This window comes from Mustela nigripes, chromosome 17, assembly GCF_022355385.1.
Source record: "Mustela nigripes isolate SB6536 chromosome 17, MUSNIG.SB6536, whole genome shotgun sequence".
Classification (NCBI taxonomy): domain Eukaryota; kingdom Metazoa; phylum Chordata; class Mammalia; order Carnivora; family Mustelidae; genus Mustela; species Mustela nigripes.
The window spans coordinates 50995690-51021733 of record NC_081573.1 but is presented as its reverse complement, the minus strand read 5'-3'; the positions used below and the strand labels follow the sequence as shown (position 1 = coordinate 51021733).

The window sequence follows — 26044 nt, the reverse complement described above, 5'->3', positions numbered from 1 at the left end:
TGGGTGGCGCAGTCAGTTGAGTGTCTGACTCTCAGTTTCAGCTCAGGTCTTGATCTCAGGATCCTGAGATCAAGCCCTGCAGTGGGCTCCAAGCTCAGCCGGAGGTCTGTTTGAGATTCTCTCTCTCCCTCAGCCCCTCCCACTTATGCTCTCTCTCTCTAAAATAAGTAAATACATCTTTAAAATAATAAAAATAAAAACAATGGAGTAAGCAGCCGATGGCAGAGAGCAAGGAGGAAAAGACAATGTGTCCCTGAAAACATTTCTCTTGACTCCTGGTGGCATCACAAGATGACATTTCCCAGACTCCCTTGCAGCTGAGTGTGACCAGGTGGTTGAGTTCTGGCCAATGGAAAGTAAGCAGAAGTGGTCCCATTGTGCCTAGGCTTGCCCCATAAAAATCTCCTAGGAGCCCTGCTTTTTTTTCTTTTCTCGTCCAGCATCTGGTTTGGGGGATACAGGAGAAGATCTGGAGGCCTAGGGGATGGTTGACCCCAAGATGTCATAAGCCTGCGTCCGAGGATCACAGCTGCTGAATGCCTACACTGATTTGTTACTTGAACAAGAAATGAAAGTCATCTTTTGATCTATGTGTCTGTTTTTGTGCCAGCAATTGCACTACTGGGTATTTACCCTAAAGATACAAACGTAGTGATCCAAAGGGGCACGTGCACCCGAATGTTTATAGCAGCAATGTCCACAATAGCCAAACTATGGAAAGAACCCAGATGTCCATCAACAGATGAATGGATCAAGAAGATGTGGTATATATACACAATGGAATACTATGCAGCCATCAAAAGAAATGAAATCTTGCCATTTGCGACAACATGGATGGAACTAGAGCGTATCATGCTTAGTGAAATAAGTCAAGCAGAGAAAGACAACTATCATATGATCTCCCTGATATGAGGAAGTGGTGATGCAACATGGGGGCTTAAGTGGGTAGAAGAAGAATCAATAAAACAAGATGGAATTGGGAGGGAGACAAACCATAAGTGACTCTTAATCTCACAAAACATACTGAGGGTTGCTGGGGGGAGGGGGGTTGGGAGAAGAGGGTGGACATTAGGGAGGGTATGTGTTTTGGTGAGTGCTGTGAAGTATGTAAACCTGTTGATTCACAGACCTGTACCCCTGGGGATAAAAATACATGTTTATAAAAAATAAAAAATTAAAAAAAAAAAAGAAATCAAAGTCAGTTCTGGGAGTTGTCTGTTATGGTAGTTAACTAATCCTGATTAAAAGAAGAAGGTTCTGGAAGGAAGCTGAGAAGTGCTTTTCAATGTGATAGCTTGGTAAACGTTCAAAGCCATGCTCATCAGCAGCAAAAAGTATTTACCACACCCTACTTGGGAAAGCATAAATAGGTCTCGGATCCTTAAGATATAAACATTCACAAAACATTTTTCCCCCTTATCCTAGATCACCTGATTTTCTTTTTCATCAATTATCTTTCATTATTTCCACTAATTTGAACCTTATGTTTCTGTATCCATTTGGTGGCTATGGTAATGATGATGAGAGCCACTATCTATTGGGTTCTTAGTATCTACCAGTCACTTTGAGTACATTGTCTCATTCTATATTCAAATATATTGTGTGGATGTCACTGTTCTCCCTATTTTATAGATGAGAAAACTGAGGCTGAGAAACATAAGGGATCTGCCCACTAGACTGAATTCCCAGAGGCTGGCCCAATGAAGGTTGTGTACTTGGTGAATAAAGGAATGCAATTCAAGAGCCTGGTTTGGAAATCAGTGTTAAATGGACAAGTGAGGCTTGGTGCTCCCTGGCAGTGTTTTTCCAGACATCTGTGTGCACTCTGGATACTGTTTTAGAATCAGGAAGGACCAGGAGTGGCCTAAAGCCCCAGGTTTGATGTAGAGGAAGTTTTTTTTTTTTTTTTTGAGATTTTATTTATTTATTTGACAGACACAGCGGGAGAGGGAACACAAGCAGGGCCAGTGGGAGAGGGAGAAGCAGGATTCCCGCTAAGCAGGGAACCCAATGTGGGGCTCGATCCCAGGACCCTGGGATCATGACCTGAGCCGAAGGCAGACGTTCAGCAACTGAGCCACCCAGGTGCCCCTGATGTAGAGGAACTTGTAAGTACTCACTCCACTGAGGTTGAGGTCAGAGAAAACACTTTGTTGAAGTCTGCGGGTGGCTCTCAGAAGGGCTTCCTTCCCACTCTATGCATTGACAAAATAGCTGCACAGAGAGAGGGACACACTGGTCAAGAGCCAGCTTTCTGGGGTCAGACTACTGGACTCAAGTTCTCTGCTTGAGTTCGGGGCTAAGTTATTTAAAGAGTTTGTGCCTCGTTCTCCTTGTATGTAGAAAGAGAGTATCTGAAATGTAAATGACATGATGCCTGTAAAGCATTTAGCACAATATCCACCATCTTTTGAGCACTTGATAAATTCAGGCTCTTATGTGATCACAATCAACATTATCACTATCGGTGCCACAGGGCCAGCACTATTCTGCAAAGAGGGATCTCCTTAGCCACCAGCATGCACAATGGGTTGACTAAAGAAACTGCCAGCTCAAGCATCAGCCCGAAGATCCCAACTCCTATTATTTACAGACTTATCAGAATGCTCATATGATAATGTCAAGATTAACCGATCAGCGGTGCGCACCTGCAGTATGCCAGGAACACAGAGTTAATATACAAAAGGCAAGTCGGTTTTTTGTCACTGACCTAGCCAAGGGAAGACGGGGACGAGCAGCCACAGCTGACATTTCCATGCCCTACTGCTGAACCTTCTGCAATGGGCAGGTCCTCCTTGGGCTCACTGTCTAAAGAGACGGGCCCCCATGTTCCCCGGCCAGAGCGGACCAGCAGCGCTGCAGTGCGTGAGAGTAACAAGGACAAAAGCAGTAGTAACAGCAGCGGCTCCGAGCTGCTGGCAGTTCAGGATGGGTCAGGCATTGTGCTGGCCACACGAGGACCTTCCCTCATTCACTCTCCAGTCAACCCTAAGAGGTAGGTAAGTTTACCTTTTGGGGGGGTGGGAAAATTGGTATTCAGAAAGTGTAAGTATTTTGCCCAAGGGGACACGGGGACACAGGTAGGGGGATTCGAATCCAGGTCACTGCTACTACTCAAAAGCCTGAGATATGAAGAACTTAACCATACGGCATGAGCCTTTCTGAGCCCTACCTGCTGTGGGCTCTCTTTCTTGTCAAAAATTTCCCTGTCTCTGACCTGATTTCCTCTTAGGAACTATTCTGGGCAATGTTTACCCCCTGAAATGATGAACTGTATTTGTAACATTTCTGAATGAAATCACAAGTCATTTCCATAATGCCTGAATAGCCTGAAAAATATAATTTTGCTGTGCACCGTGTGAACACACTGCATAGTATTTAAACAATAAAGGTTACCTCTCATGTACTACAGCTGTGTTTTATGCTAATAACCAGAATCATTTAATCATTACGGGCTAATGACCTGCAAAATTTCATTTTAAAAATGAAGTCATATCTGGGCCTCTGGAAGGACAAATTGGATAAAAAATGAGGAAAGCCAATGTTCAATTGATATTCTTGAGTCAAGAGCAGCTGAACGGTCTGTGTTGTATCATTCCAACTTTGAGTAGTAAAAGAATTTGTGCATTTGAACTAGAAACAAGCTGGAAATTCTACACCTTACGGGTCATCCTGGTATCACCAAAGTGTCACCAGAATACAGAGATCCCTGTTCCAGCATCCTGGTTATCAACAGATTTGGATATGTGTCTTGCCTCTTCTCTCTGCAGCAGCTCTCTGTCCTTCTCAGCTGGGATCTGTTACTGCTAAGCCTCAACCGTGCGGGGAGAGCAGAGCACAGAGCGAGGGACAAGCCAGCTCTCTGCTGGGGATCCTGAGTGGCTTGGCCTTCCTGGGCATTTCCTTCCCTGACCACCCTCTGCTTTTCTGGGAGAGCTACCAAACGCATCCTCAGCCATCCCACGGTGCTTTGGTCAACCTTGATCTTGGGTTCCTATAGGTAAAATGCCCCAGCAGACTTGTGTTAGAAGCTCTGTTCACTGCCTGGCTGAAGCTGTCCTTTCCCTTCCTTGCTAACAGAACTGTGATTCTGTTCGATTGCCGAAGTTCTTGGGGGATGTACTGGAGTCAATCCAAGCCAGTCAGGGTGTGATAAAACTGTAGGAATGGCCCCAACTCTTCACTACACCCTTACCGGTACCCTCTGCCATGAAAATGTAGAGTGTCTCAGTCTGTAGGTGGGACATAATTCCTCACCTCCGAATACAATCATATGATTTGCTTTGATACATAGATATGACACCAAAAGCGACAAAAGAAAAAAATAATAAACTGGACTTCCTCGAATTTTAAATTTTTGTTCTTCAAAGGATATTAACAAGAGTTAAAGGATGACCTACAGAATAGAGGAAAATATGTGCAAGCCATACATTTAATTATGTTCTAGTATCCAGAATAATACAACTCAACAAAAAAGATATAATAATCCAATTAAAATATAGATAAAGGACTTGAATAGACATCTCTCCAAAGCAGACATGCAAATGGCCAGCAAACACATAAAAAGATGCTCAACATCATTAGTCATTAGGGAAATAGAAATCAAGACCACAATGAGATCCTGCTTCCCATCTACTGGGATAGCTGTAATAAAAACAATTAAATAGCGAAGGTTGTTTTGTCAAGGACGCAGAGAAACTGGAACCCCCTCCCTTGTGAGTAAGAATATAAAATGTTGCAGACATGGTAGAAAATCATTTGGTGATTTCTCAAAAAGTTAAGTTATGTCCTGTGATCAAAAAATTCCTGTCCTAAGTATATACCCACTAGGACAGAAAACAGGTATTTAGACAAAGCTTGCATATGAATGGTTATAGTAGCATAATTCATACCAGCTGAAGTAGAAATAGAAGAAACTCGACATTCATCAACTCGTGAATGGATAAAGAACATGTGGTATATCCATACATATGATGGAATATTACTCAGTTGTAAAAAGGAACAAAGTAACTGAAAGATGCTACCATGTGAATGAAATTTCAAAACATTATGTTAAATGAAATAAACCAGACATAAAAGGCCATGACTATGAGATATTCTATTCTAAACAGGTAAACCCAAGAGAGATGGAAAGTACTTTCGTGGTTACTAGGGGCTGGAGATGAGGATAAAGGGAATGACTGCTTAGTGGATACAGGGTTTCTTTGGGGGAAGATAAAAATGCTCTGGAATTTTTGACTGTTCAAGTGGTGACTGTTCATAAGAAACAGCACTGTGTATATTACCACTATTTGTCAGTTATGGGACGAACGTTTGTTCTCTGAGCACGTTAAACTAATGTTGCACGTGTGTATATCCATAGACGCACACTTCTTTTCCTCCCGGACAGCCAGCTGTTAAGCACTCACCAGCACACCTCAGCTGCAGGGCTCTATGCTCCAGAGTGAGACCTCCTCAGGCCACCTAAAAACAGTCTTAACAGAGTCTTTCTCCTCCCAGCTGGTGCCCAAAGAAACATTCAGAGCAAGGTACCAAAAGCCCTCCAGAGAGGTGAGAATTCCTATGGCTGGCCGCAGGTGGCTCCTGACCTTCAAAGATGGGGCGGGGGGAATCACTGTGGCCCTTGAGCTCCCCCGAGGGCAGTGTCTGCCAGTGAAAGACATTTCTTACTTTGCTGACTTCTAGACAGCCAGTCACACTTAGTTACTGTTTTTAGTTGTACATACTAGTACTGAATTATTTTTTATGGATGTTGTTCCTCAATTAGTGGATTCCCTGGAGACCGAGCAAGCCTCTGGAATTGAGCTTCTCCTGAGCTGTAATCACTGCTGCCACATGGACCATTGGGAGCCGGTTTTATGCTCCTCCACCTCTCCTGCCCAGACTAACCCATGGGCCCCTCTGACCAGCGGCAGGAGGGGGACATGCCTTGCCCATGTGGCATCACAGCTTGCGAGTGGGATCTCAAGCTTGTCAAGAGGTGGTGGCTGGACACTGAGGAGAGAACATATAGGCACCTGCAGCCCTGAGTACTCTTTGGCGGTCCTTGGAACTGACAGACGTTGGTCATCAGGCACAAGGTCAGAGGCTGACCTCGGAGCTGCTTGTCTGTCATGGTGATTTCAGGTAGCCTACTTCCAGACTACTCATAAGGCTTCCTACCTCATGAACTTTTTGGCTAAGAGCAGCTAAACAGCATTGCCAGTGGCAACCACTGATTGAGAGCTGAACACTGCATCTATTACCTCATTAAAACTGCTGGCAGCTCTGAGGCAGTTGTTATTATCTGTCCCTGCTTTGGAGATGAGGAAATGGAGGGGCATGGAGATACAATTATTTGCTCCCAGTAACATGGCCAGCAGCTTGCCTCCAGAGGCCATTACGCTCATCACTACTTACACAACCTGCAAATGGGCAAGAACATCATCACCAGCTTCATGAGGTCTCCTGGATGGGGAAAAGCCAGGAAGCACCACGGATCACCCTTCTCTACCTTCCAGCTCCAGAGAGGTCCCTGGAGAACCATGGTCTGATCAGGGTCACAAAAGAAGTCAGGTTGACTTGCCCTCCCATTTTTGTCAGTGAACCTGAGCTTCTCTGCTCTGACCCTTGGTTTACTAGTCTACAAAAGGGAGATCATGGTATCTACCTATCATGAGGAATGTGTGGTTGCATGGTTTCTGTGTAATATGGGGATCATAATGGCACCATTCTTCCAGGGCATTGTGAGGATTTCGTGTATTCTTGCATATAAAAGGTCACGAAAATTGCATGGTATAATATAAGTGCTCAGGACATGTTACCCATAGATATCACCATGATCACGACCACCACCACCACCACCATCATCATCATCATTATTTTGAAGGCAGTATCATCATCATCATCGTCATCATCATCATTATTTAGAAGGCAGTATTTATATCTTGGTAAAAGACATGGGGGGATACCTGGTACATCATTGGCACCCAATAAATAGCAGTTCCCATTTCTACCTCCTAAGGTCCCAAGGCTTGCAATGTCATGCCTACCAACCTTGCAGAGACCCCTTCCACACTGTCCCAGTTTTCAGCTGGAGGCCCTGGCTTTGGTGAAGAGTGATCTATTTCCCACCAAGAGTTCGTACAAAGCACAGCTGGATGGTGGAGGCGGACTCCTTCCTCCCTCTCTCTCTTTGCTGGGGTGTGCAAGAGTGCACCTCTTCGTCAACGTCAGGCCCCTCCACCAGCCCAGGCCTGTCCCCAGTCGCCGCAGTATGGCTCACTAAAGTGCACAATGTCACAGAGACAGAGGAGCTTAGTAGAAACTTGTTGTTTAAGAGAATACTTAAGTAAAATCTGGCATATACACACCCAACTAACATATAGCTATCATGAACAATGGACTACCTTTGATCCACTTTCAGATTTCTTTTCCTGTATACTTGTTCATAACTGAAATGCTCCGCATTTTAATGGAAATACGTGCATTGTTGGCTCTATCCACGTTGACTCTGAGTGACATTTAAAGATGTCTTCAAGAAGATCATGCAATGATTCAGTATCGTAATTTTAGTGGAACACAGAATAACAGCATGTCTTATAATTGATTATATAATCACAAAATACATTACAGGAGGCCTTTCTAATGCTGTAATAATGCTGTCAAAAGTACATCACAAAATACATTACAGGAGGCCTTTCTAATGCTGTAATAATGTTGTCAATAGTACCTTAAAATTCTCTATATGACATGATTATTACTACAACTAGAAAAATGTACGACAACAACAACAACAACAACAACAAAACACAGGGTATGGAAAAGAAAGACTGGAAAGAAATAACCCTAAAAGTTAATGGAGCTTATATTTGGAAAGTAAAATAAACATGGAATCTTCTTTAGCTGGCAGAGAGAAGGAAATGCATTAACAATTTTTGGTCCATCACTCTTAAACTCAATTACAAAGCAGTTTGGATGACTCTTCCTTCCCAAACTGGGAGAGTTTTCAGAATCTCTGGAGTGCTGCAGAATACAGATGTTAGAGGCTTTACTCCAGGATAAAAGAGGTGAGCTCTATGCTCTGTCCTAATCCACACAAAGGGGAAGTCCACCAGGGGGAAGTGGAGACTGTGGCAAAATTGGGGCTTACAGAAATGCTTGCAGGAAGCATTCATGGGCAAGCTCATGTACCTTGAAGGTAAATGCACAGTCACTGGGAAAGAGTTGAAAACAAAACGTGGACACGTCTAGCTGGTGGTTGGGTGGTGTGAGAAGTGCATATAGAGGGAAGACAGAGTGGTGGTGAAGGCAAAAGTGTCAGAAGAGGGAAATTAAATGAAGGTGAAGATTTACATCTGCTACCAAATGCTCCAGCCCCACTGATTTCCTTTTTCCAAAAAGAAAAAGAAAAAGAGTTCAATAAAGTTTGCTGGTGATTAAGAGATCATATTTTGAGCCGTATCTGAAACCCCTGCCTTGTTTTACATATAAAATGAGGATAAATGGTCTTCACTTTATGGGGTTGGTGTGAGGATTCAAAGTTATTCCATCTAAAGAGCTGTGAACATTTCCTGGAGCAATATCAGTGCTCAGTACAGGTAACCCACCGATATCATCATCATCAACACGGCCATCACATTCATCATAATCAACAGCATCAGCATCACCACCACTGTTTACATTTTTTTTTAAAGATTTTATTTATTTATTTGTCAGAGAGAGAGCGAGCACAGGCAGACAGAGTGGAAGGCAGAGTCAGAGGGAGAAGCAGGCTCCCTGCAGAGCAAGGAGCCTGATGTGGGACTCGATCCCAGGACGCTGGGATCATGACCCGAGCCGAAGGCAGCTGCTTAACCAACTGAGCCACCCAGGCATCCCACCACCATTGTTTTCAAATCTTCACCACCACTGTCATCATAACCACCACCACCATCACCACCATCACTCCATTATCACCACCATCATCATCATCACCATCACAATGACTACCATCTCATGGCCATCATTGTCACCATCACTGCCATCATCATCACCCCCACCACCGCTGCCACCACCATTATCACCACCATCACAATTACTACCATCAGCATCGTCATCCTCACCATAACTACCAGTCATCATCACCACCATCACTGCTCCTCTGAGGGTCATGTCATCTATACCTTGGGACCACTTGGTCATGAAATAAAAGTTCTCGGAATGAATGTGGTCTCCCTCCTGGTGAGGACTGTGCAGAGGTACAGCAGAGATGGGACAGTAGAGAAAGGCTGATGGAATCCTGCTGGTAGATAGCAAGGTGGGGTGCATACTTCTGAGACCTAAATCCAGCTCCCCTTTCCTGAACGTCTAATTTTTTAAAACCGAGATGCAGAACTTTCAAAACAGCTCTGTTTATAGCCAAGTGCCCAATTACTGGCAACAACGAAGAAGTCCCAGACACGTAGGCTTTGGAACAAGCCAAGGGTCCTTAACGCCCAGCAAACACTTCAGTTGTGGTGAATGTGTCATCATTTCCCTGTCTTCTTTTACCTTTCAGAAACAATAGCATTTGTTTGGCTTTAGAATGCTATAGGGTATCTTGGGACAATCTGTTTTCACAAGGTTGCAGCTGCAAAAGATTCCTCCAGAAGGGGAGGGTGTGGCAGAGGAGCGTGGGCAGTTATTCTGCCAGTCCAATCTCTAGCCTGGCCCTGTGCTCATGTTCTAAGTCATCTGTGTACTTCCACTCTCCACCTCTGAACCCAGGCTCCCTAAAGCAGATAGACAGACACAAGTCTTTGGATCCTGTCACTCCCCTGCTTAAAACTCTTCAGAGGTTTCCTTTATTCCTTTAGAATAAAGTCCTAGCTGGTGACACTGCTCTCCTAGCCCATCCTACTTCGGCCACGTGGGCCCCTTTTTGCTCTGGCCCACATTGTCCAAGCTCCTTTCTGCCTCAGGGCCTTTGTACTTCTGTTCACCTTACCTGGAACATTTACTGTTGTTCAGTCCCCTTTCTGGTCAAATACCACCTCCTTTAGGAATAGGACTTCCCTGACTTTCTTCCTTCCTCCGGCTGATACTTCAGGGCAAGTTTAGCTTATTTATTGCACTCAGCACAGTTTCTTATTACCATGATTATGGGCTTCTTCCTTCTATGTCTCCTAAGTCCCCTTAAGACAACTGGCTCTTCTGGTATTGACTTGTTTACTATTTTATTGTAGTACATGGATCAGCACAGCAATCCAAAAGACAGCTTAATGAATCAACCATTCATTTAATCAGTGAATGAATGAACCAATTAATTCATGAATGAATGGATGTGACTTTAGCTTCTGGAGGTAGGGAAGACAAGTCCCCTTAAACCCCATTCCACTGACCCCCAGCCTCCAAAAATGTTCAGAGAAGGATGTTATGTGTGTCTTGTCTTGAGAAGGGAAGAAAGCCCCAACAAACTTCACCAGTGAGAGGAACTGAAGAGGGGATTCGGTTAGGAAGAGCGTGACTCCAGGATTCAGGACCCTGGGGCCCCAGGAGCCCGATGGGGGCCTGAAATACCAGGAACACTGGCTACATCATTAATTCATTGCAACAATCAAACCAAAACAAAACAAAACAAAAAATGTTATTGAGCTCCTACTGTATACTGCCTCACTGGCTGTGTTCCAAAGACACTGATAAAGAAGCACACGGTCTAACTCAAACAAGGCTTAGTCCAGTGGCTGCTCACTATTGTTTTGTGCTGCAACCCAGAGCCTTCCTTTTAATCTACGGCAGGAAGGACAGAGCTGGGAGAAATGGTTTTTCAGACCCAGCCAGTTCCAAAGGCCCTCCTCCTTCTTTTTCCCTTCCATGGGGCTAGAGATGGTCCAGACAGAGCGCCTCGGTGTAGGCCCCACCTCTGCCGCCCGCTTGCTACATGGGACAAGAGCGGCTCTTCCTTCCCAGTTAGGAGAACAGGCTCCTGGATCAGACCAGCTGTGTGTGATGCCCGCTTCCATCATGTCCCAGCTCCATGCACTAGGGCTAGCTGCTAAAATTCTCTCGGCTTTGATTCCCTCATGCCTCAAATGGATATAATAATGCACTCTATTCATAGACCTGTGAAGATTAAATAATCTGGGCAAAGTGCTGAACACAGAGCCTTGTACAGAGCAGGGACCTCATGGCAGCCACCCTTGGCAGTGGCAGTGGCAGCGGCTCACTTTTCTGGGCCTTCGGACCTCACTGGTAAAAAATGAGATGGGCTGGAGCCTCCTTTGTGTTTGCCAACAGTGCGCCGGGTAAAGAGATCATTTCAGGTGATACTGTGATCTCTGTGATTCCCTTCCGGGTAGAATATCCCACAAGTAGACGGAGCTCATTGGTTTAATTTCAGGTCTGTCACTCTTCCAAAACAGCAAGAATCTGAAGGAGGTTTTGGAAGGAGTCAAGCAGGGTGACTGCCAAGGAGGGGGGGGGGGGGCTCACATCCCGGTCAAGTGCCACCATGTGGGAACTGCACCCTGCTGGGTAGATGCAGGTGTTTCCTGGAAGGGCAGCCCCAGAGCAGAGAAGGGGCACCAGGGGTTTAGGACCCCATAAGCATGGCTCGTTCCAAGGGACACAGCGGCACTAGCCCGGGGCTGGGAAGGGAGACCCGCACAGTCACAGAGCTTTTCAAGAGAAGTCTTCCTTCAAACCAACATGTGAACCTTCACGAACACTCAAAATGGAGAAGGGGGGTAGATGGGGAGTGGTGTTCTCATTTTACATACTGAGAAAACACAGCAGAGAAGTTGTTAAATAAAATGACTCTGGGGCCGCACCTTGAATTTCATACCTTGAATTTCTATTGCGTTGGTCTTCTGAGAAGCTTGGAACGCTCACCCCAATTGTGAAATGACTTGGCCCCGTCCTCGCAGTCATACTGAGACCAGGATCAGGGCAAGAACATGTGACACCCTCGTCAACAACACACGCATCAATCACACGGAGGTCCGACATTATGTAAATACCGGCGTATGCATTAGTTTGTGGTCTGCTGTCATCTCATTCCTGGCCAAGCAGCGAGCCAGCTATGTGAAATCTGGCACCAGTCGAAAGTGCGGACAGATGGGGGCATATCAGTGGCCACTGATCACCAGAACGCCGGGCCGAGTCCAGTGAAGGGGATGGAGGAGAGGGAAAATGAAGACTCAGGGTGCCTGGCGTGCTCCGGGAGTCAGAGCCTGACTGAACTGTACCCTAAGCTGTGTGACTAGACAGGGGGGAGAGACACTGATTTGAATCTCACACTTTCCATCTGTGGAATGGGTGGCAAAGGAACGATAAAGGTCAGAGGTTGACAGCACCTGTGGGAAGTGTCCCCGTATCCAGCACCTCCTCGGTGCTCACAAATGAGTACCCCAGGGGAGGTCTTCAGGGAGAGGCCAGCACTGTGCTCCAGTCTGCTGTGAAGTCATCCGTGGGGAATCTGGCAATGTTAGATCCTACTGTGTCCTGCTCGCTCGGCAACTCGTGCCCACCGCCATGCAAATGCGTATCGTGCCGACTCCGACTGTCCCTGTAAACAGCAGCTCCCAGTGTGACCAGGAGCTCCTCATGGGCAGGCACAGGGTCCTTTTATGGCTGTATTTCCAGGGCACGGCTGTGCTGTCTGGCAGGACAGTCACTAGCCACAGGTGGCTATTAAGTGAAGCTAATTTAAATGAAACTTCAGTCCCTCAGACACACTGGCCACATTTCACCTGCTCGGAGGGACTATACTGGACAAGACAGACCCAGAACTTCTCCACTCTTGCAGAAAGTCCTAGCGGACAGCCCTGACACAGGACAGCGCGGAGTCCGCGGTGATGCGGACCAAGCAGGAGGGTAGGCAGGGAAGGAGGGGCTGGGGCAGACCGTGCCCGGCAGGGCCCCATCCGGGCTTCCAAACCCAGAAACAATAGTCCTTACTAATACTCCCAGAGGCTTTCCTGACCTTACCTTCATTCCTAATTTTCCCTATTTTCTTCACATTTGACTTAAAATGTCACGTAAAATTTGAAAATACACACACTGTGTAAAAGTAGCATTCGGTGAGGTACACATCCACGCTGGTTCCAAATTGTTCAATTCATAAAGATCACAACTCTCAGCACAGCACGGACCACTGGTGCTAAACGAGTAATAGGAGCCAATCTCCCTGGTACCGCTGGCCAGGCATTGCTTGTGTATCATCACACTGACTTCTCATAATACCTACTGGAATGCCCATTTTACAGATGAGAAGACCAAGGAACAGGAGGTCTGCAGGTCACAGAGTGAGCAAGTGTCAGCCGTGACTCAACCCATGGAAGACTGGCCCTGGATGCCAGGGTCCCCACCATTGCTCTTCCTGTTCGGCGAGAGTCAGGCCAGCAGGCTCTGCTGGGGTTGTTCACCCAAATCCCCCCACACAAAGGTGGCCTCTAGAGAAGTCTGGAGGAGCCATCCTGGGAGTGTGGGATCCCTTCTCTGAAATGGCCAATCACTCTCGGCATCCCCCCTTCCCCCCCTTTTCCTTCCCAGGGTCCTGTCAGATTGGAAGCTGGTGAAAGGTTTTCAGAACTAGCCATGATGTGCTCCCACAGACCCAAGACCATGTGTGGGGCACAGCTGGGTCCTCCGGAGCAAAGTAAATGGAGAAACTAGTGCACGTCATCACTTGGTCTGGCGGTCAGAGCAGTGACGGCCGCCCACCACCCTTGCGTCAGGAGGACTCACTGGGGCTCCTGCGAGGCTCCTGGTATTCTGTATCAGTGAGACCAGAACAAAAGGGAGATGCCTGTCCACTCATGGTTTAGCACAAAGCAGTGGACTGAAGGCCAATGTTCTACTGCCTAAGGAAACAAAAGGTAGAGGAGGAAAAATAAGCCTGCTTATCAAAACACCCAACTCTATGAGCACCGGCAGCCTAGGTGACATGTGGTGACTCCATATGGCGGAGCCACCGGAAGTCTGCTCTGTCCTGGCTGGGGCAGGGTGGGGCAGGGTGGGGTGAAGGTGATAAGCCCGGCTCTCCCTGGCCATAAGCGGGAGCTGTCTGTCCTAGACCTTCCCCCCGTCCCCCGCCCCCGGGGGTACCGCAGTGACTTCTCTGTTTCAACAAGAGATGAGGAATGAGTCTGGGTATTTCAATTCTCGGAGTAGACAAGCCACAGAAGAACATCACTTTGGGGTAAAAGTCAGGTCCAGGTTTACTCATCAAAAAGCTGCCACAGAACTATACGGGGAGATAACACAATGCGACTCTCCAAGGCTTTGCTGTGAACAGTCAAAACACTCCTAAGTCTCAGAGCCTTGAGATATTTTTGTTTCGTGATATTACTGGAGAGGGCTGAATATAGCTCTCGTATCTCAGTTCGCTGAACGGGCAGGAGAGAGGCAGGGGGCTAGGGAAGCAAGGGGAATTGAGGTATTTCAAGACCAGATGCTTCCAAAAACATGGCCAGGTTTGTTGGAGGGAGTTGCCACTCCTTTTCCCTGAAGCCTGAGATGGCTCCCCGCTGTCCTGACGAGGGGGGTGACGCCTCCCTATCCGCTGACTTCTCTGTCTCTCCAGTGTCACCTGGAGCTCCTCTCCCCATAGGAACCGGATCCACCACCTGTGAGGATGACATGATGTCCCCTGGATGTGTCACACGTACCTAGGTTCCCCGGGCTGGCACATGTGCTCGCCTCCGCCAGCAAAGCCCTTTCCCTTCCTTGTCCGATTGGAACAAAAATCCATTCATCTTCCAGGCATGCTTGGAATGTGGCGGCCCATGTGAAGTCTTCCCAGGCTCCCTGTCGGTGCTGGAGGCATCCATCTCTCCATGCTTCTGCTTCGCTGACCACCACGGCACATGACCCCAGCATTCTATTTAGTTGTACATGGCTCTGTCTCCCTCTCAAGACCCATGAGCGCTTACGAGCAAGGGTGACAATCAATTTATCTTTGTACTCTGAAGTAAATATTTGCTGAATGAGGAAATAGATTTGTTGGATGTCTCTGTGATAGGAAACACAGTCTCTTGGGGGTACCCCACAGTCCCAAACAATGCCACGCACTAGCAACTGCCTTCTTCTGCAGCAGGCGCACACATGCATGTGCATACACATACCCACACAACACACACACAACGCACACACCACACACACACACACACACACACACACACACAGCAGTCTCTCAAGGAACCGGCCAACAAACTTTCAGACACGGCAAGAGAGATGCCAATGCCTATCATAATTTAGAACTCGTTTTGAATTTAAATTCCCAGCCCTTCTTTTCAGAGGACCCGGAATGGCTTTTTTTTTTTTCTTTTTCCGAGAAACAAGAAGAAATTAAGTGGGACGAGGATGCAGACACCAAGATATCCATGCCCAGTCTTCAAACATTTTGAAAGGATCTCATTTCAACCGCATGCTTTCAGAATTATGTTTTCAAATTCCGTTAGAGGCCTGGAGAAAATGTGTTAAATTCAAATTCTGGATTTTTTGGTAGAAGTATGTGAAGTATGCCAACAAAGGTTGAATACAAGAGTAATTTTGCTGCCAAGCTCCCTATTCATCATCCACGTGCGCAGGGCGGCCTGACCCCGACGAGCTCAAACTTGCTCGTGCTTTTCCTTGCTGGCGCCCGCTGCCCGCTGCCCACCTTCCTGGGGCTCCGCGTGCCGGGCTCTTTGTTCAGACTTCAGCTCCAGACACACCACTGTGATTTCCTTTTTAATAAACACTATCCAGCGAGTAGCGGAAAACAATGAGAGGCACCTGCACTCTATTATAACTTCTCATTCCACCCACAGACGCGGAGCTATGAATAAGTGAGAACCGCCACCAGCCTAAGAATAGCAACAGCATTTTCCCATAAACACAGTATCATACAACTTCAGCTCACACGGAGCACAAAGTACCCCGCTGCCCCATTGTATTCAGTGGGGTAGGAATGCCACGAGGAGAGCCCAGTGTCTGTAGTCTGTCTGCGGCCAATGACTCCGTCAAGGGTGGGGCTGTGGGACAGTCCAGTCCATGTTAGGAAGCAGCTGAACGTTCCTCAAATCCTAGGGACGGAAGCACAGTGCTAAGTCACGGCAGCCCAAGCACCAGAGGCAGAAGTTGCAGAGGACAGAGCAGGAGGTGGGGAGTCACCAAATACACACCCAGGTTTCAAACATGTACGTACGTGACGCCTCCCGTGTGTGCAGACGCTGTGCTCGGGGCTCAGGGTGAACACCGGTGAGCAGCAGCCCAAGACTTGGGCCCTCGTGGGGTGTACGGCCTGGCCACTGCCTAGCTGTGCCGCTTTGAGCAAGCCACCGAACCCCACGGAGCCTCTGTTTCCCGCCTAGGACGCGGGCTAAGAACAAACCAGAGTTCCCGCCGCTGGAAGCCTGTAATGACCCATGGAGGCAATAACGCTCACACTCTCTTGGTAAAACTGCCTTCAAAGTACGTATTACCTACAGAGAGGAAGATGGAAGGTCCTCCTTTACCAAGGAGGACCCAGCAGACATCACACTGACCCGGCGACCACGATGAACATGACCAGTAACGCGGGCACACTATTAGTCCCTCAGTACGACGCGCTGAGAAGCAGAACACATAATTTCTGTAACAATCTTCTTTTTGTACCTTTTTAAAAAGATAACATTTGCCGTTTTAACCCTCATTAAGTGCACAATTCCATGGCGTTAATTACATTCACAGTGTCATGCAACCAGCCCCGCCAACTACCCCCAAAACTCTTGCATCGCCCCAGAAAGAACGACAACCGTTCTGAGCCGGTATTTGTGTTGGGCTGAGGCTCTGCGAGCGAATGTCTGCTGGCAACTATGTTCAGTCACTCAAGGCCAAGGTGGTGCCAACGTGCCAGTTGCTCTTCTGGCTCCATTCCACTTCTGGTTCACTAGCACAGCTCTCCGACCCCTTCTCAAGGCTGTCATTGCTATTTCTCACCCAAGCCACCTTCGTCTGTCTCTTAGGTGTACCACAGCAGCTTCCTCACTGGGTCGCTGCTTCTGTCCTCACCGCCCGCCCACAAATCTATGTGCCACACAGCAGCCCAGGTGATTCTTTTGAAGTACAAGACAGTTCATGGTGCATCTCTGCTCAAGATGTGTCTCTTAGCCTACCTGCTCTGGCCAAGTGCCAATTCTCAGGCACCCTCTCTTCCCTCCACCCTTACCCACTGTGCTGCACCTGGCTCCCTGCTGTTTCTCTCAAACATACCATGCCAGCTCTGACCTCAGGCCTTTGCACCTGCTGTTCCCTCTGCCTAGAATGTTCTCCTTGTAGCTATGACTTCCTCGGGGCTCTGCTCAAACAACACCTTTCCGGAGAGGCCTTCCCTAAACATTCTCTGTAAAACAGCACATCTGACCTCCCTGTCCTTCCAGTCTACTTATTAGCATCCGTGCCAGTCTTCCAGAGGTTCCCTCTCAACACCAAACTCAAGGACCATAGCCCTGCTGTGACAAAGGCAACCCTCCCTTTTGCCACAGGGCTATGCCAGGCTTCACCAGTAGAGGGCGGGGGAGGGACACTGGAGGATCCGTTCTGGTCTCTTAGAAGCACCCTCCCTGTGGGCAGCTTACTCCTACCCCAGTCCAGGGCCACTTTCCTGGCACATCACCCTCACTGGCAGAATTACAGTGACTTTAATGGCAGTGCACCTTCCATTCATGGCCTTTCCCTGCTCCAGGTTAGGGTGGCTTCCTAGGGAATCCCACTAGTACACACCCGCAGGGCAAACTCTGCAACCCATGGACCATGGTGGCTGGATTCCAGTGCTGGGGAGTGGGAACCCCACTTCCTAATTCCTTCCTTCCGTGGGTGTGCTGGCTCAGCCTTCAGAGTCGTGGCTGCTCCCAGACCTGCATTCCCTTTAGTAGCCAATAATATTTTATTGTAGTTAATAGATCTTTATATTAAATTTTCCTGATTAAAATCTCCAGGTGGTTTGTTTCCTGATTGAATCTTGACTGACATGGTAACAGAAGGCAAGCAAAGACTTTGCTGTGCTTCCTAATTTACTAACGACTTCATTTATATTTACTACTTTTGTTTGCTGTGCTGTGCTCGACATGTTATAGGCCCTTGGAAAATCCTGGCAGATAGGCAGGTAAGAAGGAAGGAAGGGAGAGAGAGGGGAGACAGGGAAGAAAGAAGGAGGAGGACGGACGGATGGACGGACGGATGGACGGACCGATGGCTGGATGTGACCCCCACCCCCACCCCACGTGCATCACATGGTTTACAGCAGGGCCTGGGATGCAGTAAGCACTCGTGAAATAGTCACTGGCGTCTCCAAAGACCTTCCAGGGCTCCTACGGAAGCGCTTCTGTCCTTCCACCAACTACCTGGAATCCTGAAATGCCCTACTATCAAGTAAATGCCAGAGCCTCAAGTCTGGGCCTGCCTTGTGACTCTCCTGAAGAAAAACAGCAACAACAACATGAACAGAGGCAGGAGGAGGAAAGAAAGCCTCTTGGGACCAGATCTGGAACTTCTGGTGCTTGTTTTCAGACTGATGATCAAAAGAGAATGGAAACAGACCGCCGCCCCTACACTGTGGTGCAGCCAGCTTCCTGCTTGCAGAGATGTGCTCCTTTCTCTTTGATTGGAGAGCTTCGTCTGGGTCAGCACCTGATTTCTGGTGTGAATATTCTCCTTCCCATTGTACAAAAAGACCTACCAGTAGGCTGTGAAATGAGCATTTCACGAAAGCATAAAATGCACCTGATAATTAAAATGCTCAGCAATTAGAGTAATGAACTACACTCCAATCTCCTGAGTTAATTTCATAACCTCAGAAAATTATAAAGAAAAACTATTTGGAGATTAGAAACCTCTAAAGGATTTTTTTTTTTTTTTCTTGTTGACTCATCTATCATGTTTCGCTTTGCTTAGAATTTCATTCTCCTTCAACTGTTTTTCTTCTGTGGCCCCGTTGCTTTGGAATCAAACTGGTCATCCTTGTCTGCTCACAAAATAAACCAAGGAGAAAGCTACAAAATCCCAAAGCCAAGAGTTACGATTAGCTAGTAAAACACATAATAAGAATATAATACAGCTAATGGAAGAGCACAAGGGTATTTAATACCAAACCCCTGATGTAAATAACAATTGTCTATTTCAATTACTGTTTTTACTTCGAATTCCAAACAGTACTAGAAGAAATTAGCACAGTAGTAACTCGTGGGGCTAAAATGTAGCCATGAACCCAAAGAAAACAAGAACAAAAAAGCAACTGAGTGTCAAAATGGATGTGGCTTTCTTCAAAGGAGACACACGACTGGCAAATAAGCACATGAGAAGATGTGTTCAACATCATTAGTCATTACAGAAATGCAAATCATAATCACAATGAGATATCACTTTAATTCACATTAATAGAAGGGCTATCATAAAAAAAAGGAAACTAACAAGTTTCAGTGAGAGTGTGAAGAATGACATATTGCCGGCAGGAATGTGAAATGGTACAAGTGTTGTGGAAAACAGTTTGGCAGCTTCTCCAAAGGTTAAGCCTACAACTACCACGTGACCCGGAAATTTTATTCCTGGGTATACATCCAGAAGAACTGAAAGCAGGGACAGACATTTGCACGCTGGTGTTTATAGCGACATTATTCACAATAGGCAAAATATAGAAGCAATCCAAGTAGTCACCAGGAGATGAACAGATTAACAAAATGTGGCATAAAGGCATACAACGGTATACTATCCAGCCATAAAAAGAATGAAATTTTGATATATGCTACAACATGGATAGACCCTAAAAACATTATACGTAATGGGGGTGCCTGGGTGGCTCAGTTGGTTAAACATCTGCCTTTGGCCCTGGTCATGATCTCAGGGTCCTGGGATTGAGCCCGAAGTCTGGCTCCCTGCTCAGTGGGAAGTCGGCTTCTCCCTCACACTCTGCTCCCACGCCCCCCCCCCCACTTTTGCGTAAGTTCTCTCTCTCTAATAAATAAAATCTGTTTAAAATAATTCTGTGAAATGAAATAAAATAGACACAGTTGGACAATATTGTAGATTCTACTTACAGGAGATATCTAGAATAGACAAATGCATTGAAGCAAAAGGAAGAGGTCAGTGGGGACCTCTGGGAGTGGAGAAGGGGGAGTTCTTGTCTAATGGGCACAGAGTTTACGTTTGGGATGATTAAAACAAAACAAAACAAAACCAAAAAAAAAAAAAAAACCAAGAAACAAAACATTAAGAATAGACAGTTGTTATACAACACTGTGACTAAAATTAATGCCACTGATTTGTACACTTAACAATGGGTAAAATGAAATTTTTGTATTATGTATCTTTTACCACAACAATGGATGCCACATGCAGGCACACTCACATCTATGTACCGTCTCATGAAAGAGCTTGAGGCTCTTACCCGGGGCCTGTTTACTCTCATTTTACAAAGAACTCTAACGAACTTGATTAATTAGATTCCTCATCTTAAAGTTCTGGAAAGAGCTCACTCACGAGGCCCCTGCATGTTTTCGTAAGGTTGGCAAATTGCTGGGAGGGAGGAAGAAGAGCGGGGCTCTCTGCCAGTCCTGAGTGAGTCAAGTGTATCTGATGAAATCCTTTTTAGAATAGCCTGGGAAATAGTGTTTTTAGAATAGCCTGGAAATAGCCCGGGGTGAGGCATGTCGTCTGTCTAATCTCCTGCACCTGGCATGTGGAGGCTGACCCGAACAGCACCCATCCCATCAAGTGTGTGTGTGTGTGTGTGTGTGTGTGTGTGTGTGTGAACTTCTTGGCCTCAGTTGTTACCTACCATGGAAATGCTTGGAACAAAAAGTTCTGGAGATGTGAAATTTCTGAACAACAACAGCAAGCAAAAAAATCTCCAACTGGTGACCAGTAGAGAGCTCTAAGTAGAATAGAAATAAAAAAGACCCAGCGAGAGCAGCAGGATCAGTGGGAGAGGGACATGAAGTGGAAGGCGGGCTGCGAGGGCTCTGCACGCTGGTCCAGGGGAGTCCCCAGGCCGGCAGGTGGGGCACAGCAGGAGCATTCAGGCTGTGGTGGTGATGGCCGGGGCAGGGGCTAGGGCGGTGCCACTCGCAGTGGGGACCACCTCCCCCAGAAGCTCGTGAGAAATGCAGGTTTCTCCTACAGAGGGGATGATGCTTTGCTGCTGGTTTCTCTCCCTGTCAGTTCCTTTTCAGGGCCACCTCCAGGGTGAATCCACTAGAAGCTCTCCTTTGCGCGATCTGACTCTGACTTAGAGCCTTCGGTGTTCTCACGTCTCAGTGAGCAGATGTCTATGCCCTCAAGGCACAGCTTAGATATGTGACCACTTGCACGGGCGGCAGTGAATTCCTTCAGAACGCCGCTGTGTCCCACGGAAGGCCAGTACATCTCTGCTATGAACAACAGCGAGGAACCGGCCACGTGTAGAGCGGCCGCCACTGCGCCCCCCATGCTGCGGGCGTCGCCTCAGTGAACGCGCACGGCCTCCCCAGGTCGGTACTAGTCTTGCCCCCATTTTGCAGCTGGGGGCACTGAGGCTTAGAGAGACTCAAGCAGCTTGTCCCAGGTTACTGCGGGTGACGGGCAGGAGCCAGGGACCCAACAGGCAGCGCCCTGGGGCCGCGCACGGGCGAGTGAAGGATGGGAGGAGAGAGGACGTCGGACGTCGGGGCAAGAGGGGGGAGGGACGAGGGTGCGGTTTCTGCAGAAGCAGGCAGCGGCTTGTGCTCCTCCAAGCCCACTCCCAGAAGAGGCATCTCCCAGCAAGAACAATTTCCGCCCACCAAGGGGACAAGGAGGCCCAGTGGGGCTGGCGGAGCAGGCGTCTCGGGTCAAGCTCCCGGAGAAATCGGCACTTGCCAAGTTCTGATATGACTGAAAGGCAATGCTGGCCGGGCTGGAGGCGGCCCCCGTCTTGCTGGCGGGAGCACGGAGCTATCTCACACCACCCAGCCTCGTTTCGAAACGGGCCGAGGCCGGAAGACCAAAAACACTATGGCCCCCTGTAAACTGCTGAGTGTGGGAGAAGCACAGTGACTTCTCAGCAAAGATGGTGAAATGATTTTTATCCTGGAGCACCAGCTGATCCTACTCACAGTGCCACTTCTGGACTATTTGGAGCAAATATTTCACATACCCTGTGCAGCTGGTGCCACTCCAAGCATGATCTGGGCAGAGGCCCAAACATACAGTGGGCAGGAGGCAGAGGGAGAGAAGGGCTTCCCTGGCTCCAAGGTGGGAAAGGAAACAGATCAGAGTCTTCGGGTGCTGGGGAATGCACAATCCCACGGACACCTCCAGAGCACTCGGCAGGACAATTAGAAAGAGGAGAGATAGCTCCACTACACTAACAATTAACATTTGGACATGTCATCCCTGAATATTGGGGAAATTAGTCAAAATCAGATGAGTTAAGAGAATAATCAAAAGAAGACAAAAACGCATGGGTACCACAGAACAACTCTGTTGAACAAACACTTAGAAGTACCTACTATGTGCAGGGCGGCGTGCTAGAGGCTGCACGTACTGCCGTGACCGGAATAAGGCTTTGCTTCAAAGGCAGCAACCGAGCAATGAGAAATTCTTTGGAAATCAGAGGAACTGGGGCTGAGAAATTTGGAATGGAGACTTCTGCTTGTATTGTACTTGAAAACAGTTCATGTCCGTCTTCCCAAGCTAGACGATGCTTCCTACAAGCTCCCGGAGGCCCGAAGCTGGGCCTTGCCACCGCGTGGCAAGTACTCCGCAAGTGTCGGCTGGGCTGAACAGGAATGAGTACACGTGAACGCAAACACGCGAGGGCCCGAGGAGACACCACGGGAAATGCCTGCGATGGCTGAGGACGGACACAGAGCATGCCGGCGCGGCTGGGATGCTGGGAAAGCAGGACCGAGAAGGAAATGTGAGGCTTTCTCATAACCGTAGGAATGATGCCCGGTGACCAATGGCTTTCTGGCCCTATACTACGAGTCCTTCAGGTGGAGAACTGTTTTTCGGAAATTCAGTTTTGTGTCCTCAGAGTCTTTGGTGGACTGGGAATGTTCCATGTGTTTCCCAGATGGCACACTCAGCTGGGCTTCTACACGGGGAGAGCTGTTGCCCCCGGGTCCCCGCTGCCTGGAAAACCCTTCCCGGCCTTTGTGGTGGTGGTTTGTGGAACATTCAGCCTTCAGTAGCACCTAACATTTATTAAGCTAAGTGCAGTCTACTGGGTCCCTCACGAGTATCATCTTGTTTCATCTGCACAAGAAGGGGGCACTAATATAATCCCCCAGAATGATAATAGTACTTGCTTGTTGTGCAGACATAGAAACTGATACAGAAACTGAGGCCCAGGGAGGTTAAGTGACTTGGCCCACATCACACAGCTGGGAAGTAGTGGAACTAGGACTTGAAACCAGACAATACGAATCCAGAGCTGCTGTTCTCAACCACAGTGGGTTACTGCCTCCCACTCAGGTGAAGAGGAAGCTCCAACAGATAGTTTTCCTGGTAAACTGCCCCTCCTCCGAGCTCTGTGAACAGCCTGTGACTACTGTTATTACTGCTCTGCCACTCCCACACGGTGGGTGGTCTGCGGCCTCATGCTCTGAGTTTCTCATGCCAGGGGTGGGTCTCACTGCCTCTGTGGCCTCACTAGAGGCTTTGTGCGGGGATACCCAGTCACTGCCTGCTCAGCTCAGCTGGAGGCGGGGGCGGAGGCACACAGCTTTTCTTAAGCTTTAACTTGGAGGCTAGTCACCTGGAGATTTTGTGAAAATGCGGATTCTGACTCAGCAGCTCTGGGGTCAGCAGGAGGCTCTGCATTTCCAGGGGTGCTGGGCCCGCGTTTGGAGTGGCAATGGGGGAGATGGCAGGGTAGTAACAGAGCTGCCTTGGGCCCTTAACTGAAAAACTCCTGACTCTGTGATCTTGGGCAAATCAATTCATGGCTTGGCCTCAGTTTCCTGATCTGTACACAGAGAACAACTGTGCCCACCTTATAGTGACCGTGGGGGTAAAATCAGAGAACTCTTTAATCTGAGGAATTCTCTTGATATTTATTCATTGACTCATTCTCTGTTGGAGTTTCTTGAATCTCTCCTAGATTGTCTTTTGTGTCTTGCATGGCACACGCATGTACACAGGCACGCCCCCACACACACAAGAAAATGAAGCAGCAATGACCCCCTTTCAGGTTGGCCTACCCTGACCTCGGCTTTACGGCAGGCTCCCTTCCCTAACTCGGAGGCAGTTCTCTTTCTCCTCACACCAAGGAGGCGGCTACGGGAATTCAGCAAGGAATGTGCAACTTTAAAGGTGATCTTGCGCCACAAAGAGGCTACAGCGCCACCAAACCCAAATCCACAGAGGCCACCAGTGGTTCTTGTTAAAGACTAAATGGGGGGGGACCAGATGTCAGGAGGAACCCAAGTGTGTCAAGCTGTCAGCCGTCCCAAACCAACCAATCTCGGCTAGACTGGTGGGAGTCCTGAGGTCAAGAGCTGTGTGCCCACCACAAACCACAGAGAAAGTCTGGGGTAGCGAGTGGAGAAGGAAAAGCAACAGACCAACCACAGGCTCAGCCGACACACATTTCTCCCTGGTGACAAGAGGCATGTTTGTTGGTCCTGGGGCCGAGAGAGGGCCGTGGACAGGTAAACAAAACTGGATGAAAAATTTAAATGCTAAAGAATTTGCTCTGAAAACTTGTGTCTTTTAAATTTGTGGGGAAACAGGCTGAGAAAATGCAAACAGATTAGGAAAGACAAGCAGATCAAACTTTTCAAGGGCTTTTCTTTCTGGCCTGTTCTGCTGATGGCCCACTGCACACCAAAGCTGGACAGGATGGGTCCCTTACCCCCTTCAGCGGCAGTGTAACAGAAACAGCTGAAAACCTTTTGGGACAGAACAGGAAGGTAATAATTGTTTTAAGAACAGCACAAGAAATAAGCCCATGCTAGCATTAGCCTATCATGCTCCCCAAGCTGATACCGGGCCTCCCAGAGTCTCATGGGCTAACTCCAGAACCTGGAGCTTGAGGAGAGGTGTCTGACCCTGAGGTCAGGATCTTGGCTCCTGACCAGACACAAGGGCAACTTCTTGGAGGGGAAATGCAGACACAAGACCCCCATACCATTGTGGGCATTCCCTCTTAACCGTGAGACTGGGGAGAGGGGTATATTAGGCTAAAGAGTGCCTCCTAAAAGGTGTCCATCCACGTTATAGTCCCCAGAACTGAAGAATATGGCACTTTACAGGGCACAAGGAATTTCGTAGATGGGGTAAAGTTAAAGATCTCGAGGTGCACAGATTATCCTAAATTATCCATGTGGGTTCAATGTGATCACAAGAGTGTTTATGAGAGGGAGTTAGCAGGGTCAGAGTCAGAGAGATGTGAAGATGGGGGCAGAGGTTAGAGGAATGTGGCCAGGAGCCAAAGGGAAGTCACTAGCCTCTAGAATCTGGAAGATGGAAAGAATGGATTCTCCCCTACAGCCTCTAGAAGGAAGCACTCCTGCAGATACCTTGATTTTACCTCCGCTGGACACATTTCAGATGTGTGACCTCCAGAACTAGAAGAGAATCAACTTGTGTTGCTTTAAGCCACAAAGTTGGTAGTAATTTGTAACAAGAGCCATAGGAAACTAAGGGCGAGAGCATACAGTCCCAGGCTCAAATTTTAGCTCTGTTTCTTTCAGACGGAGGACCGTGGGCCTGTGGCTTAACTTCCTCCCATGTCCATTTCCTTGTCCGCAGAATGGGGATTCTGTGGAGGGTTAGTTGGAAGAATCCAGTGAAGACCTGGGTTAGTGCCTGAAATACGGGCAGGCTCCCCGCTGCTCCTAGATGACACAGTGTGTAAGAAGGTTCAAAACCAAAACCTGAGCCAAAACCAGTGCTGGCTTTGTCTACAACAGGTGTCCACTCTCAGTGACAGTGAGGAAAGAAGGCACAGAGATAAGAATGGAAAACAAACAAACACTCAGATCCTGTCCATTGGGAACAGGGAACGTTCTTATCAAGTGGCGCTAAGGGACTAACCTTGTTAGTCCCCTAGCACGCCCACCATCAAACTGCCTTGGCACTTACACGACATGTCAACCAGTTCTCCTGTTCTTAGGACTTCTTC

The 26044-nt window shown here is 47.9% G+C and overlaps 1 protein-coding gene across 6 annotated transcripts in view; it reads right to left on the bottom strand.

Moving 5' to 3' along the window:
* WWOX (WW domain containing oxidoreductase) overlaps positions 1 to 26044 on the bottom strand; it is a 955527-nt gene that overhangs the window by 383541 nt on the left and 545942 nt on the right. The window contains exon 9 of one of the 6 annotated variants that reach the window (XM_059382585.1): positions 15559 to 16007. The exons of the other annotated variants lie outside the window; for them this stretch is intronic. Coding sequence (XP_059238568.1) covers positions 15945 to 16007 — 63 coding nt within the window. The 3' untranslated portion in view covers positions 15559 to 15944. Of the gene's footprint in view, positions 1 to 15558; positions 16008 to 26044 lie in introns of those variants that run through there. 6 annotated transcript variants of the gene reach the window in all.